This window comes from Xiphophorus hellerii, chromosome 10, assembly GCF_003331165.1.
Source record: "Xiphophorus hellerii strain 12219 chromosome 10, Xiphophorus_hellerii-4.1, whole genome shotgun sequence".
Taxonomy (NCBI): Eukaryota; Metazoa; Chordata; class Actinopteri; order Cyprinodontiformes; family Poeciliidae; genus Xiphophorus; species Xiphophorus hellerii.
Window position 1 is genome coordinate 16852694 of NC_045681.1, and position 17890 is coordinate 16870583.

Below are 17890 nucleotides of genomic sequence, written 5' to 3' on the forward strand. Positions count from 1 at the left end.
AATAGGAATAAAACTTCACCAGCCAGTCGGCAGGGTGTGATGAGTGTTGATGGGACTTTATGTTTTTCAACTTTCCTGTGTTTTCCTGCTTCAACACATATCAAATAAATGAAGGAGTCACAATCAGGCCACTTGAGATGCTGATCGCACAACGAACGACTAATTAAGCTATTGTGTTCAAGTGTTTTGAAGCAAGAACTCATCAAAAGAAATTCAAGGCTGAAAGGTGACACTCCTGCCTTAAATGAAGCTCATTGTTTGGTGTTATTGACGCAGGATCATCTTTAATGTTTACACCTTTCCCAAACTTCGCTTTTCAAGCATAAACACTTTAAACCTAAGCTTAGTGTGAAAGCCATGGATGTTTCAACGACTTTTATAAATTGGAAACGACGCAAATCTCCAAAGCTTTACTCAAAGCCAGGAAACTATGGGATTTATCTGTGCATCATCAACCAATCAAGCCGACTAACTGGACTGTTGACAATGTAATTCAAGCATAAACATACCAAGAAAATAAATCAAAATTAACTTTCAGCTACGTAACAACTTTACACTCTTGAAATATTCATTCTATCGGATTCAGATGTGCATCACCATCCAATCAACCGGACTGACCGGCAATTTAATTAAAGCAGAAAAAAATTATAAAATAAAATAACCATTTGAATCAAAACTGAGGGAAAGTAGCAGGGTTAGGATAGGAAAGACAAAAAGCTTTGCAGTGAGGAAGGAGTGAAGATCTCAGCAGGTCACAGTGAAACCACATGGATGGCTCTGAGTGTGAGAAGCAGCAGCTGTCACGTTTTATCTCGGAGCAGTAAAAAACCTACACAATGACTTTGATGAGCACACTGAAGCTGCTCAGATGCTGAGTTCAGAAAACAAGAGAACTGTTTCTGTCAAGTCCTGGAATGTGGAACAAAGGAGGCAGAGACAGAGAACGAGAGAGAGAGAGAACTTAGCACAGAAATATAAATAAAATACAATCATTCAACTCAACTAATCTGAAGAAAATTATCTGAAAGAAAGAGAATAAAGAAAATAAAGGTGACTAGAGGCTGAACATTTGAGAACAATACTCTGCTGCTAAAAACCAACTGGATTAAAAATACCTGTTTGCAGAAATTGCACAATGTCAGAACATCAGTCACACAGACAGACGTTTTCACAGAGAACAAATGCAGGCTGTTGTTATTCCAGAGACTCTTTAGGCCATGACTAACACCAGGAAAATCACATCCCAACTCCCAAAAACCTGATTAAAATTAGATACATACTAATATGATGGAGTTGAAAGGAACACAGATTAAACATTTTTTACATAGAAACGGGTTTTTAGGATCCATTTACATTTAGTCAGTCAGCTGAGATAAATATGATCCGGAATTTGCTGTGAGACACAGACTTAAGATTGTGCTGCTAGTGAGGATCTACTGGTTGCATTGGACTGGTATTTTGACTTTAGACTGGACTTCAGAACTGAAAAAAAATACATAAATATAAAAAAAAAAAATCTGTACCCCAAACCATGATCTCTTTAGCTAAAAGTGTTCAAAAAGTAACTTTTTAACTTTTTTTTTTTTTTACTTAATCTTGTGTTTTTTCTCTCCTGGCTCATTACCCGGGGAACCTATCGGAAACAGGCGGCGTTAACGAGAGACGAAATGAGATAACTGTAAATGACACCGGGTGCTTCTCTTTGAAATGTAAATCCAATTCTTTGTGAACAAAAAGCACCTCGCAGGTTACATCACAGCTGCTCCCGTTGCAGCCGTTAAAAGTCGTCACCCGTATTGACAACTGAATCCATCAGCTCTGTCTGGGATTTTCTTCTTTATCCCTTTTCATTTTTCTCTTCTCTGTCCTGCCATAAGTGCTTGAAACACAAGCAGCGGGTAATTGTTGGTCTGTAAGTGGTGAGAGTTGGAGGGCTCCTTTGATCGACAATAAAGTAAAAAGAGAGAAAAAGAAAAAACTATATGAGTGCTGATGATTATAAAAATATTTAAATGTGCTAATTATCTGGTCATACCAGACCTTTTATTAAATTATTCTACAGTTTTCTTCTCCTGTCACATGTTAACATGTCCCACTGCTCCTAACGCCTAATTCCCTACTGAGCTGCATGTTGTCGAGTTAAATAGCTTTAGCTAGAAAGCTAGAGAAGCTAACGTTATAAAATTGCTTAGCTTTTACTGGTAAAGTTTGCTATGATTTAGATTTTTAAAAAATCCACTTTGTTGATAATATGTCAAAACATATTTGTGTTTTGACCTCATTTCCTCTGCTAAAAAAATGTCACCTGGTTGAACAAACATGAGACAGAATGTCTTTCTTAACCTGCAGCGGTTCCAGTTACTCTCTGTTGAAGGAGGTTTGAAGGATGTGTTAGTGAAATATTAATGTGTGAAAAATAAATGTGTGATTTGTTTGTGTTTGTTTACCTAGAATGAGACAGGAATTTAAGGTGAAATGTGGACTTTCTTTTTTTGTATTTTTAGAAACTTAATTTGCTAGATTTGCTGTAGAAAGTTAAACAAAATTCATAGTGGTTTGTAAACCAAAACGTGTCAGTTAGGCTAATGAAGTAAACAAACTTGGTTCAGTAAAACATTTAATAAAAAAAAAAACAAGATGCAAAGAACACTTTACCATTTTAATGAGTGACGTAACTTGTTGAGTTGTATGAATTGAAATGATTTTTGTTGGGTTTAGGAATCAAAACCTTAATTCTGCTGTGCCTATGAACCAAAAAAAAAATCATATGTTTTATAAAGTAAAAATATAATTAAAAAAATACACTTTGTGAATTAATTTAGAGAGAAGTCATTCCAGTCTAGGAATATGTAAAAAAAACAAGTTGCTGTCTTTTAAGAAATGTCCAACCAAGCACTGAGTTTAGAAATCAACCTTTAGATAGAAAAGTTACATACAAAACAACGTTTGCTTTGTTTTTGAAATGTAACATTGTTTAATGTGTTGCCCTTGGTGAAATAAACCTGAATTGAAATGAATTATGCCTATATTCAGTTCAGTAAGTTTATCTACATCGTGTCAAATCACAACAAATCCAATCATACAGACAGATTAAAGGCACTTTTGTACATTTCAATTTGATGCTAGTTAAAAAAAAAAAAAAAAAGTAGTGAACTGCAGTGTAATTCTGAGATTGGTAAAACAGTTTTCTATCTAAGGAAAGCCAACCGAAACGACTTTCCACTTTGTGGGAACTTTTCCCCTGGTAAAGGGGAAAGCAGAATTCCCCTTTACAAGGAAGAAGCTGCCAGCAGAACCAGTCAAATTTCTACACGTTTCACTGCGCTTCTGTTAACGTGAGTTATTGAAGCACAGCGGTATATTTAAAATACATCGACCACAGATTTTAAGGTTTACATGTGAAACAACCCACTTTTACGCTGTAATGTTATTGTTTTCTTTTTACGTGATCTAGAAGTTGCTCTAAAGTCGTGCGCCAAAACAACACCAGTGACCATTTTACCCTCTGCCAGGCTGTAATAAACCTCATTCATTTTGCATGAGTAAAAAAAAACTGTAAAGCCTTGTCAGACATTAGCGCATTTGTCTGCACAGCATCCTTACCCGCTTCCTGGAGACGGCGTCGCACTGTTTTTCTCAGAAAAATCACTGCCCTCCAAAACCTCTTATCTGATTCTTTCCTCGACTCCTGTTATTAGTCGTCCACTTCCTGTTTGCTGTCGCCGTCGGCTCCTCTTAAGCCTGCCTGTGCCTGAATGGAGGTGGTTTATCGTTTAATGTGTCATTACATGCAGTTTAGTCTCCATTTTAGTAATTGTTTTTAAAAAAAGAAATCTCACTTTGGCTAATGCTGACATCCAGCTGATGCTAGAAATAAGAAGTAACTTATTACATGCAAGTGAAATTTCAAGGTTTGTGGAACAGAATGAACTCTGATTTAAAATTGTAATCCAAAAATTATATTAGATTTTCACGTAAATAATCAAGAAATACATTTCAATTAATATGAGTAAGTTGGGTTTTTTTTAAAACTTAAAACTTTTCTTAAAACTTTGCGTTTGAGCACTTTGGTCTTTTTGAAATTTACTGTTCATTTTGCAGAAGTTAAAATGAAACAAAAATCACATTTTTACCACTTCCTTCTAAAGTCGCTTTATTTCACAGCTGGTCTCAAACCCCCCGCCCCCCAAAAAACCAAAACATGATTGCTAAAGAACTTTTAACAGCAAAGTGAAGAAATATGCTGATGACCACAGGGTCTTCTTCTGGTCACAGAAAGTGTTTGGTACTTAAGACAAAACCTCTATAAAAAGAAACATAGTTTCCAGCACAGATAATTATTGTCTGTCCTTTAAAATCGTTTCAAAATATGGGGTTCGCGTCGAGATTTTAATGTGAAGCAGCTGCCACTTTTTATGTGGATGGAATAAATTAGATTTCAGTAGAAATAACAGACTGAGTCTTGTATCTCGGTTGCTTTTACGGCTCCGGAATTTTTGACATTTAAAACCTTTCTTTTTTTTTTTTTTGTCAGATGAAACTGTTTTCTTCCCAATGAATGAAAAAAAAAAAAACCTGAGTCACTTCTGTTTACAGCTTCATGTTTAATTGGATGAGGACGACATAAGGAGAAACCAAACAGAGTGGGTTTACTTTACTCCGGATGGGGACTATCTATAATTACACCTCCAAGAAAATAATTGGTTTTCTCCTTGTTGTAGCAGTTAAACATGTACACCAGTATAGGAAGCTCTTTAAGAGACAGTGTGACTGCGCTGTTATGATTTAAAACCGGCTGCTTAATTAACGTGACATAGTCTTATAAAGGAAAGAGTCACGATGAAAAACCTTGAACTTACGGCAAAACATTTGTTCTGCCTTGTGTTTCTTCCCTTTTTTCTTACATGACCGCAGGAAATCAGCGACACAGAGATCCTGGAGCTGACCCACAGTGCACTGGGGCGCATGACTGTGATCCGACAGATTTTCCCCCTGTGGAAGGACAGCAGCACCCGCTGTATGAGGCAGAACCACCGGATCTCGTCACTGCTGTGCGACCCGCAGGAAGGATACCTGCAGAACCTAGAGGTAAAAAAATAAAATAAAATAACCACTTCTATGTTTCTGGCTGTTAGTATGTCAGTCAGAAATGTTCAAGCAGCAGATGTGTAAGTTTTAGTTTGCAACTGACACCTGTTGGCATGGCGATGTGCCCACTCTCCACCCCTGCCGTAGTTTGAGTTGTACATGCAGCACTGTGAGTGAAGAAAAAGGCTGGTTTTACACCACATCTGTCAGCTTCTGGTTACTGGAAAGACTTGACTTATAAACAGCGTGAACAACTTTTTGTGTGCTTGTTTGTGGAGACAAAGTAACAAAAAAACCACAAAAAAACCCACCTTTGTTAAAATAATTACTATCAAGGCACAGAATTGTTGTTTTGATTCTTGATAATCAGGAATAAACATTACATCTGCATTTTATGATATCGATTAGATGATAAAAACCTCCAAATCCTCTCCCAGTAGATTTGCTCCTTACATTTATGGCTCAGATTGACTCTGTGATGACGCAGGTTGCACACATTTAAATATGCATGCTGATATTTTGAGGAAAATCCACCCAAAAACATATGCATATTTATGCGAGAGCCTGACCAAAAAGCATCGGGCTTTCAAAAGGCTCGCGCTGTGAATTATTCACCTCATTTTGAAAGCAGGTGATCATTTTGATGCATAGGAAACGGGACTGAAAGGGATTCACTGCACTGATAGCTGGAGATTTCACTGTGTTCCCCTGATATATATGCTAATCAGTGCGTTGAATGCATGAAGCCATCTGATAGGATTTTAACTTCAATTCATTTTTTTCATTATTATTATCATTTTTGACAGAAATAATTAAATGGAAACATCACTTTACATCCCCCCACCTGTTTTACCATCTGTGCCTGCTGCAGTTTTACATTTAAAGTTTGATTATGCAGCCGAGACATTTGCGATTTGATAACTTTCAGGTATGACAATTCTTGTGGGCCATATTTAAGTTGACGTTCAGAAGTTTAATGTTCAGAGAAGGTGCCGATAAATCGGATAATCTTTACCAGTAAATAGTTGTTTATTTTCTCGTGGTTTTGAATCATAAATTTTTTATTTCAGTGTTTTTGATCAAATGAAACCTTCACATTTTTCTCCTTCAACTTTTTGTGTGCTTGCAATGCTTAATTTATTTTGAATAATTGCCGCCCTTGTATGTACCAATTATTCTTTCCGATTAGTCCAACCTTCTTTCTCCTGGAGGACGGACGGACGGACGGACGGACAGGCAGGCATTTGAAAAGGGTTGAAAACACAGGCCTGACCTCCACGGCTAAACATGAAAATTCAAATTCTCTACATCACTTCTGAATCAATTTTAGTCATTCCCGGCCACAAAAGCACAAAAGGTTAATTTTTGGGAACAGAAAGAGTAATTAGAGGGTTTGCTTTGTTTAATGAAGGGCAAAGAAAGACGTAATAAGCAGTCAAATTCAGAAAATGGTGGGATTTAATCAGTTTAGAGCGAGAGCTCCCTCTGAAATGAAGGAATAAAGCTGTCATAATCTGCAGTGCTCTTCCTAAGGCAGAGTCAGAAAGTGCCATCTTAGTTTTTATTTGTATGAAAGTGTTCCCTCTACGTCAGTCATTTTTTTCAGGTTGGATGTGTAACATGTTTTTGCTTTAATCAGAGGGAGTCAGGTTGTGCGTTCCCAAATTTCTGCTTGGATCCTGAACAGAAGGAACGTAAATGATTCTAGAATACCAAACTCCACACACTACAGCCCGTCTTAACATGTGGTGACGACGACTCACCAGACACTTTATAATGTTTACCTGTTCAAATGCTTGTTGACAACAATAGTGAATCAGCCAATCACATGGCAGCTACGTATTTAGGCATAACTACATTGGGACAGAGGCGATACTAGCCTGTTTGGTGCTCTGGGCGAACGACATTCAGATCATTTTTGTATTCCATGCCATCACTTTTGTATAAATGTTTATTTAGTAATCCTTGTATTCTCATTCAGTGTTTGTTTGTGACTAATTCTAGGGACAAGCATCTTCAGTCCTACCATTACAAATGCAAATGTGTGGATTGTGATGAAAAGCACTGGGACTTTAACTAGAAATCACTATTTTGGTCAAATGAGTCTTTAAGTAGAGCTTTAAGTAGAACAGGGAATATATGGAAAAATACCTCATCTACTACTAAAACTGGATCATAAGTGTATGTGCCTCAGGAGGATGAGGAGGATTCAGAATATACTTTCCAAATCAACAAAGAAACTGTTATTCCTTACACAAAATTGACTTTGTTCCCCATTGTCATCTCAGACCAAAATCTTGTCGCAAAATTGTGGGCTGGGTGGAAGAGAAGAGCATCAGAAAGGACCTAGAACAGTATTGACAGTACCGATTTGTACATTTTTCTTCTTTTTTTCTCAGATTTAGATTTTTTTTTTTTTACTGAGCAGATCTTAAACAAAAACAAAACCAGTGGGTTTTAATTATATTCATTATAAAGTAGTTAGCATAAAAAGCAAGAGAGAGAAAGTAAAGGCCAAAATTTATAAACCTTCTTTTGAATGATATTTCTTGGGTGCAGATGTATTTAGTATCATTCACGAATGAAATGGTAAAAAAAAAAAAAAAAAAAAGAAGAATAGAAAATCACCGCAAGAAAGTAAGAACTCCAGCAATTTCATTTTGGGTATTTTTTGTGGTGAAGAGCTACCTCTCGCTCGCTCTCCGTCTCGGTTTTAGTGTTTGCCGTCAGGTTCTGATGTAACCTGTCAGCACGCCTTACCAGAAACAAATTCAAATTGGTCTCATTCCAGAAAATTTGGTCGCATCTCATCTTCAGGCACAATCTTCCTCCTACTCACACTGAGTGTTATTTCCACTTGTGAAATCTCTGCGGTGATGTGTGGCTGACATTTAAAGACAACAAACAGAACAATTACTGTAATGAACACTGACAAATGCTGGCTTTTTCCCCGTCATGTTTTGACATTTGCTGGAGACGAGTTCAGTTTTTCTTTTTTTCTTTTTTTTTTCCCCGCCACGTCGAGCGTCGAGCACCAATGTCATTCCCTTTTTCATTTTTTTCTCTTTGTTCTTCATTCAGAGTCTTGTCTCTTCTTTTCCCCTGAAACTGCTCAGCCGTCTTGGTTATTTTTCCCCTGTGCCTCGTCTCTTTTCCCGTCTTCATCCCTCACTGTCTCCTCTGGCCATTCGAGATGACCTGAGAATATTTGCCTCTTCTTTCATTTCTCACTTTCCGTCATTCCCCTCGTCCTCTGCTGACGCTCTCCGTCCTCACCTGGAACGTTCGGCGAGAAGCAAGATGAGGACATCTGTCTCAATCGCTTGTGCAAAAGAGCGTCAAATGTCTCTTTGAGAATTAACGGTGAAAAAGTTGAAAATCTTAGACAAAAAAAAAAAGAAGCTGAATTTATGTGGAAATATATATATTTTTTGAAACCAATGTTATATCTCCCTTCTCCTTCCATCATTCCCTTTCATATTGCCTTTGTCATGTAAAATTTCATCTTTAGTCTCTCCATGACCGAAGAGGACACAGAAAAGAGAAGTGTGTGTATCGGTGTGTGTGTGAGGGTCAGCGGAAGCGTGGAGCGTGGCCTTCATGCCAGTCAGCTCTGCTTATCTGGACAGCGTGATGCTCATTTGTCACCCTGCATTTGGTCTCTCCTTCCTGCCTGTGTGTGTGTGTGTGTGGGGAGGGGGGTGCGTGTGCATGCGTGTGTCACAGTGTGTTTCCTGGGTGCTTGGTCAGGGTGACATGTGGACAGGCTGGCTGCTAGCTGACTGTCGTCTCAACACCATCCAGCTCGTCTGTGCGCTCGGGTGCCAGCAGCGCTCTTGGTGGTGTTAGATTTGTGCTGGCAGATGATGCACTTCCACAGATGTGTCACACATGTGGTCAGTGTGTGGGTTGGCATGGAAAGCTTCTATATTTATTTATTTTCCACATTTGAAGGGATCGTTAGTTTATACTTTTGACGTTAGGCTTTGTGTAGTAATTATGAGCAGTCAGTAGCTTACCAGCAACGAGAGTGAGATTTTTACCAGAAATTGAGAGTTTATGTATATGTGAACCCATCTGTGATTTTCCAATTCCTCTTACATTCTTGTTAATTTCGGTGACCGGTGCTCAATCATCAACCTAAGTGGTCCACTCAACTCAAATCATCATTTTACAAGTTCTTGTATTGATTTATCACATGAATGGCTCATTTTGGCCCTGTTGTCAGCGAGTTGCAAATGATACAGTTCTGTTTTTGTGGTTGTATTTTTAATTTTTTTATTTTCACACTCTTCTGCCTTTTGGGGCGTTTGTGTCATCTTTTAAATGCGGGTTTTATTGTTGCATAAGCTTTATTGGCAGCATAACAACATATCTGACTGCTTATAAAAGCAGGAGCAAAGCCAAAAATTTAATTTTTCAATTTTAGCCAGCAGCATTTCACCATGTAGTTTGTCGCTACTGGTTTCTTTGACCGACTCAACTCTATACAAGTTCACAAAAATCTCTTCCAATATAGCTAAAGTGACCGTATAATCACAAAGTCGCTTCTCGAGGAAAGATCACCCATGGAGCTCCAGACTGATGACGGTTGCCATTTTATATCATACGTCTTTTCCCAACAATCTCACAAACCGCCTTCACCTTCGTGCCAAGCTTTGTCACAGCTTATCGTCTTGTCCCTGACCTACCTCGACTTTTTCCTCTGAACTCTCTCCAACCAGGTGTCCAACCTCTACCTGTACGACAGCGTGCTGATGCTGGCCAACGCTTTCTACAGGAAGCTGGAGGACAGGAAGTGGCACAGCATGGCGAGCCTAAACTGCATCAGAAAGTCGACCAAGCCATGGAACGGTGGCTGGTCAATGCTGGAGACCATTCAGAAGGTAAAGCACGATGCCTGACCTTCATCATTTAGTTTCATTCAGTTCTCTGATTTTCTTCAATTATTTCATGGTTCACGGGTGTGATCAGTGTTGTGCATTGTCACTCAATTTTTTATTCTTTTTCTTATTTATTTAGGGGGGTGGGTACATGTATGTAGGTGCCAGGAAGAAAAACTGTAATATATGCATTTCTGACTTTTTGGGGGGGGGGGGTATTGTGTAAGTTAGACCATCAATCAGCATTTATTTTGACAGTATTTCAAAATATGTTTTAAATGAGCTGAATCGCCATCAGAATTTGAGCTTTGCTTTCTGCAAACAGAAATGTGTTTGTAAATTTAGCCGCATTAAAATGGAGTGTGTGGGTAGACTGTAAAAAAATAAGCAACTGACATAAACCAGAAAAACTACTAATTACCACAAGACAGTGGTAATTAGCACTGTCTTGTGCTAATTGCTGCAAGACAGTAAATACCATTATCACCTAAACATCGCATTTTGCTTTAATAGGACAATTTAATTACAATGCTTAATTACATATGCTAATTTGTACGGAAATTTGTGATTTCACAAGAAATCACCGATGTGATTCAGCCTCATTTAAAGTAGGAGTGTTTGTTTATTTTTGTCTAATTTAATTGAAAATAGCCATCAGGATTTGTCCATCACATGTGGAGATAACGAGACACAGAATAAAGCGCCTCCAGTTAACAGAAGCTGAATCGAACCTGAAGTGTAAACATGACACAGACGTGAAACCTGATTCTGATGCGTCTCATAATTCCAGCCGGACTTTCGTTCTGATGCTCTAATTGGCAGAAGAAGCTTTTCAGCCATGCTGATCAGTCCCTCAGAGCAAAATGTGCTGCTTGTTATTAAAAAGGAAAAAACAGCAATTTGGGTCTTTGACATGTATCAAAGTAACAACCACGGAGCTCATTAGGGTCATTCCTGTTTTTCTGAAACACTCATAAAGGTAACGCAGAGGAGGCGATTTCATGATGCAGTTAAACATAAAATATAATTCGATATCGATGAAAGATACAAAACTCCAGTTAATGAAGGATTTCTATGCTGAGCCTGATTTTATGCGGACATCATGTTTTTTTTTTTGTTGCATGTTACTTTGATGCAGCTGCTCATTGAATACTGATAGCATCGCTGAATTATTGGTGCACTCAATTGACCTCAAATATTCAGTGTTTGGTTTGATTCCTTACTAAATAATGAAGAAACACAACCTTCATTTTAGTCCAGGTATACACTCCCAGTGTGGCCTTTTCTTAGCTTCCAAGAAAAAGCTTCAATTCAAACAAAACAAACAAAACTATGATTGAAGGTTGAGAGGTTTAACTGTTAAGGAAGCAAAGACTGAAACCAAATTGCTTGTTTTCAGTGGAACTTGATCCCGATTATATATTAGTGTTTATCAACATTTCAGCCTTTTTAGAGCACAGTCTTAAAACAGGGTGGGCTCTTACACCCTTTTAAAATCTCTATTGGCCTATGCAGTTTGAAAGCACTGAAATTTTACAACTTAACTAGAAATTACTTCAAAAAGCAAATCATTTCATCTATAAATCTAAGAGATGAATCTCAGTCAGTCCAAAATTGCTGCTGGTATTTATTATTCTGAAGAAAATCTTTTGAGCTTCACCTTTTGATTAGGGGTGATTTATTCTGATATTTAATAAGGATATTCTTTTCTAAATTACCGTGCTCTTGGTGTATTGCCTAAAAGTTTTGTTTCCTCATTCAAACAAAGTCTAGAGGTTTTACTCTTGTGTCCGACTCAAATTTTGCTCAGACTTTCCATCTCACTACTTTGCTGATGAGGATCTGTGACAGAGGACAAGATGAGCTGTGTCACATAATGTTGCATTTAGCTGAAGAAATGTTTATGAAAGCGATGGAGGAAGAGACGGACGGATGGAGTTAAGGTTTTTACAGAAAGCCCTTCCGAACCCCAGACGTCTTAACCATACGGTCTCTCCTAGCAACTCAAAAATTGACCTTTACGCCTAACACTGGGTCATTTAGTCTTCTGCCTGTTGTGATGACTGTCTTCAGTCTTACTTAACATGCAATAGGAGTTACCGTAGGTCATGGTTTGACATTTTGCCCACAGCCTTTCTGTGGAACAGACATGAACTGAACAAGTTTATCAACTTCTTATGACAGTTTTCATGGCGTCTTCTATCACTGCAAAAACTCTACAGAAAGACGAAGAGGAGTACAGAAAACGGCTGGCTCATCTTTAACTTATGAAGCAAACCTATTCTGATCTGTAAAAGTTTGAACCAAATACTTACTTACATACGCTGTATAAAAAAACCCACCTTATTTTAACTACAGCTTAATTGAAACATAATTTAAGCTGCTGCTCTATTTTAAGGCAACGCCTTTCCTTACTGGTTGTGACATTATTAAGGAAGAGAATTGTGGACCCCCAGAAGTGCTGTTTATCCCTGGGTGGCATTTTCAGATGCCTGAAGGTGCCATCTTCATCGGATTCAAATAACTGTACACATGTAGGAGCAGCATGGGGATATTAAGTCACCATGGCTCTAAGGAAGGAAACTTGTTCTATGCCCAGAAGGAAAGTCTTATGATGTGAAGCGTGCATGTCAACCCCAGACAAAAAGCAGGAGACTTTGTGAAGATGCTAGGAAAGTAACATGTCAAGGCTTTAGCCAAGAAGTTAAAAGTTTTGCACAGATGGGTCTTCCAAATAGATACGGACCCCCCAATTAAATAAATAAATGGGCAATTGTCCTGGTTTTGGACAGAGCTGGAGTTTAAATGTCAACAGTGCGAAAACGTTTTTTTGGATGCAAGAAAATCTGTCTCTTCTTGGAGAATTTAAGCTTAGATTTGGCTAAGACTGGGGACGGTACGCAGTGAGTCCCTGAATACACAATTAAGCAGGTTCAGCGTCTTCCACATGACCAGCAGGATCAACATGATTCCTGCGAGGATGACTGTGTTACTGCTATTTCCATGACTTCAGACAGGGTTCAACAATCTCATGAAAAAGAGCCTGTGACTAACCTTAGACCAAAACTATTTAAAACAAGAAGCTTAGCTACACAGATAGACTATCACAGATGAGTTATTATTACAATGTTAAATGTTATATTGAAATGCTAACAATCAACTTGCTAATTATATTTTCATTTAATTTGCTTTTTTAAATCCCAGATTAATCATCATTTCCTTGGAAAAGTTCAGTAAACAAGCAAGGTTTATATGTTTGATTTAGTGATATGGTTAAATACTCCTGACCGTTTTTTAACATCCTCTCCTCCCTCGCTCTCTCCCTGCTCCTCCGTCGTTTCAGGGGAACATCACAGGTCTGACAGGAATCATGGACTTTAAGGAGAGCGGCTCAAACTCCCACGTCCAGTTTGAGATCCTCGGCTCCAGTTTCAGTGAGACCTTTGGCAAAGACATCAAAAGGGTAAGTTCACATAAAGTTGAAGTTGAACCTGAAGATTTCCTGTTGCACAGCCGTCGCTTTAGTCATGTGCCTCGCCATGTGACATGGCCGGCCTGCTTTAGGAAACCTTTTCACTAACGTCACGGTTCTCCAAATCCCTGTAGGTTGCATTGGCACAGAGCTTGACAGCGCTGCCTTTTTCTGCCCAAAGGAGAGCTGCTGGCTGTTTTTGTTGTCATTACAGTTAAATGTCATCTGTCATTAAGCCTGTTGAGATGTAATGTAGTGATGCATATCACTCCCATCCAGGGATCACATGAGGACATGCACCTAGATCTTTTGAAGATTGAACATTTTATACTTCAAGCTTCCAAAGGGTCAATGAAGTAGATTACTGTAAACTTTTATTCCCTCAAACTACGATCACACTTGAGTTTTCTGAGCTAAAATTCTGAAAAGGAGAGAATTGCAAAGACGTGAAGGTCAACTTTTTGCGTATTGTTATCTCAAATGTAAAGACTCTAGATATTCAAATGATTACCGGTAATTCCATCTAGAAATCAGGAACTAATAACTCAAAAGAATACCTTCAGTCTCCATCAAGGCTTGAATGGATTTAGTTTAATTTAATTTCCCTTTGGGATCAATAAAATATTTATGAATTTTGAATTTGTTCCACATGCCACCTAATGAGGAGATTACGATATTCCACTTATTTAAAACAACAAATTGGAATTTATGGAAAACTATACATTTTACTAGTCAACTTACAATATGTGAAGTTGCCATGAATGTTTTAATGTATCTGAGAATGTCTGAGCTTGTTTTTGGGGTGTTTTTGGGGTAGGTGAGAGACGATACACATGTTTCTCAAATGACTGCTTGTACCATGAGGTCAGTTTGGCCTTGTAACAAGATGACTGCTGTGACTAGAAGAAGGGACATGTTAGGTGACATGGGCTATGTGTTTACTGGCGCTTTAGTACATGCTATGCAGAAGACATCATGAAAAAGGAAATAATTTGAGTGGTGGTTGTACCAGGTTATACAAAGCAAGATCATTTGGGATTTGAGATCAAATAAAACATTTTATAATAATAATTCACACATTTTAGAAATTAATTAACACATTTTAATTTGTAGCAAATATTTAAATAAGATCATATTGTTTTCAGATGCAAAAGGTGAGGACTGGTATTCCAGCTAACCTTTTTGTGGAAAGCAACTGATTCTTTGCGGCAACAGTTCTGCACAACATGCAACATCAGATGTTGTGCAGCAACGTCAGATGTTGTGCAACAACATCAGCTGCGGACAATAAATATCCGCAGCTGTAGTGTGTTATTTTAAGAAACCAACACAATCCTGATATTTTTTTTTCTCCCATGAGTCTTAACCATTGAATCCCCATTAGTGCCTCGTGGGACCCACAGTTGTTGACTTACCCGTTATTTATGCAGCAGTGAGCACAAACACTTGTCAGTTCATTAATTTTTCCAATCATTGAAAAAGTTGTTGAACCATGTTACGGTAACCTTGATGAAAAGCGTTCACGTTCAGATCCGAACACAGTCATCCATTGCCATCAAACCACTTAGTGCTTAACAGGACGAATGAGGTTTTAATTAACAATCAGAAGAGTTTTGTTCCATCCACCCTGTAAATACACAAAGATGCTATCTTTCCGTGGCTTAACCGATTTGCAAGAGCTGCGAAAAATAATTGAACCCTGCAAGACATCGCTACATCTCCGAGCGTCACTTTGACCACCCGGTGATGTGCTTTACATGTCTGAGATAATAGAAACTTGATTATGTTGTGCAATAATGGAACTTATGATTAACTTCTGTCGCCCACAAAACCCACTAATTCAATCAGTCTCGTTTTCTCTGATGGCGCAAAAGTTCTCATAGTGCTATTATGTACGGCACTGGAAGCCATATTAGTGCAGTGTTTTTAATTATGATATGCAAAGCTGCATTGTTTCAATCAGTTTGTAAAATAATAAAAAAAAGTACAACCCTCAGCCAATACTATGAATCAATGTCCTTGCATGATACTTAATCAGCTGTTTTAACTGGTCATAAAAAAATGAAAAAAGAAAACGTTTCAGTCATGATCCACTTATAGCCTAGGAATGGTTGTAAATGGGGAAATGGCTGCACATTTTTGTGATGACGTTCTGAAGACGAAGTGTCGGAAACGGCGTCTTAAAGAGACGGAGGCTCAAATTCACAGCATCAAATTAGAAAGTCAGATTTCTTTCATGTTTGATGTATACAGCACTTTTTATAACAACTGAAGGCGACATAGTTGCTTTTGTGCCAGGAAAATACACAATACTGTCGTTTTTAAGGCAAGTACACCAAATGACCTAGAGGAAAAAGAAAAACATGCTGTAATAGTAATATAACTATATATATATATATATATATATATATATATATATATATAGATATAAATTATTGAAAAGAACTGATGAATAGGAAAGTAAAAATTGAGTTAAAGGAAATAAAATCTGAAGGGAACAAAAAAGAGTAGAAAAGGGTAAAAAAAAGGAAAGTAAATAAAAAGGGCTCAGAGGAATGAGAGTGTCGTAAAAGGATAAGTCATATGAAAAAATTAAGTTGTAGGGGCATAAAGTGAAGGATCAAAGTAAATAAGAATCTGAAAGTAAAATAAAAGATGAAGGAAAATTGAAAAAGTGCTATAGGAAGACCCAAAGAAAAACGACAGTGCACTTACAATCACCAAGGCAAAGGGAAGAGGAGGAGGTAATATAAGAAAGAACAGGGTGGTAAAATGTACACAAACAAAATGAATGAATATTAGTGATAGAAAGTACGGACATGGCAGCAGCAGATGACGCAAAAATAAAATGTAATACGGAAATGGGAGCTAGCAACAACAGAGAAAAATAAATTCCAATTGGAAGAGAGGAAATGAAGGGGAAAAAAACGAAGAGCTGTAACGGCAAAGCAGAACAAGAGTACATTAACAACACCATCAGAGAGATTTACACATTTTCAGTTTTTTTCTAACAATACAAACAATAAGTTTGCAGATGAATGCAGGACCAGGGACCACATGTAAATGGAAATCTCTTTTTAACAGTTTTTTTTAATCTATTTATTTATTTGGTCACATAAGACATTCACGTAAATGCTGTTGCAGTTTCGGCCATGTGTCTAACAATTCAGATGATTTATCATCCTGCAGGAAGTGTATGTCAGCGTAGCACACACTCGCACACTGAGTTGCTGCTGCTGCAGTAATCAAGATTTAATCACCTGGCTTCTCTTTGAGTTATGACTCCCTCTGGGTTGCATAATTGCCGTTATGAGAATGCAGGTCCGCTGCTACACATGCGTGTTTGTGCACATGCTGCTACATTAATACAGTCATATCAAAACACCGACACACTGTGCAGACCTCACAGTCTGCGTATATTTGAAAGCAAATTTAGCAAATAGATATTAAAACAACAGCACATTTTGCATCAATTATGTGACATTCATTTGCATTCAGCTTTGGGAACGCTGATGGCTTTTGCGTCGTTTCTTTGGTTTTCAAAAATCCGTTTTAGGCTCAAAACACGGGCGTGTTGTACGGGAACTTCTTAAGCACCTGCGCCCAGCTATCTCAGCTCGCAGCTGAACCCTGCCTTTAATTTGTAGGCCATTTAAAACCAGATTAACCCAACCTCATCCAAAAGGATTTCTCTCACAAAAAGCTCCTGGTTCTCCCCCCCCAGGTATACCAAATAGCAGATAGGATTTAGCTTTTTATTTTGGTTTGACAACATTAGTTATGACACTACACAAGCGATACGACTTTAAAATCAAATGTTATTTGACAAGGACCTCCATAAATGTTTTGGTAGCCTTGCTGCTCTGGAGCATACAGCAGTTTTAACACCATGCCAAGGCTAAAAGCAACAAACTTAAGAGGGGCAACTACTGCTTCCATTAGTCTATTTACAGGATGTCTGAAGTCTAGCTTCCTACAGATACAAAGATTTAAGGTCTTCCCAGTCAATTTTAGCACCAGTGTATTTGTTTATTTATTTGGACTCCCAAAAGCCACTGCCATGGCAATGGCTACTCTTGCTGGGGCCCACATCATACATCAACATAGCATTAGTAACACAGATGCAATAGGTGAGGATTCCAGTTAACCGCAATTGTATAATTCTGACACTTATATGATAAAATAAACTGGTTATTAAAGCATTTAGTATGTTAGATACTACAATATTTCCAAGAAAGCATAAAAAGGCAATTCCAACCTTTTTTCTGAACGAGGCCCAATCTAATGCTTTGTGCATATTTGTGAAACTCATTGCTGCCCTATTTTGAACTAATGGTAGTTTGCTTAGGAGGTGTAGCGTCAATAAATGAATGGCATTTGGCCTCTTAGCACACATAATATCTGTCACAGTAACCTACACAGAGATGGAAAAGATTGGACTTCAGCA

General features: G+C 38.0%; 1 protein-coding gene across 2 annotated transcripts in view; it reads left to right on the top strand.

The window, feature by feature from the left end:
* The window catches only part of grid1b (glutamate receptor, ionotropic, delta 1b), a 468957-nt gene that overhangs the window by 380580 nt on the left and 70487 nt on the right, over positions 1-17890 (top strand). For both annotated transcript variants that reach the window (XM_032574010.1, XM_032574011.1), the window contains exons 6-8: positions 4915-5088; positions 9813-9974; positions 13315-13434. In XM_032574010.1, the coding sequence (XP_032429901.1) occupies positions 4915-5088; positions 9813-9974; positions 13315-13434 (456 nt within the window). The remainder of the gene's footprint in view (positions 1-4914; positions 5089-9812; positions 9975-13314; positions 13435-17890) is intronic.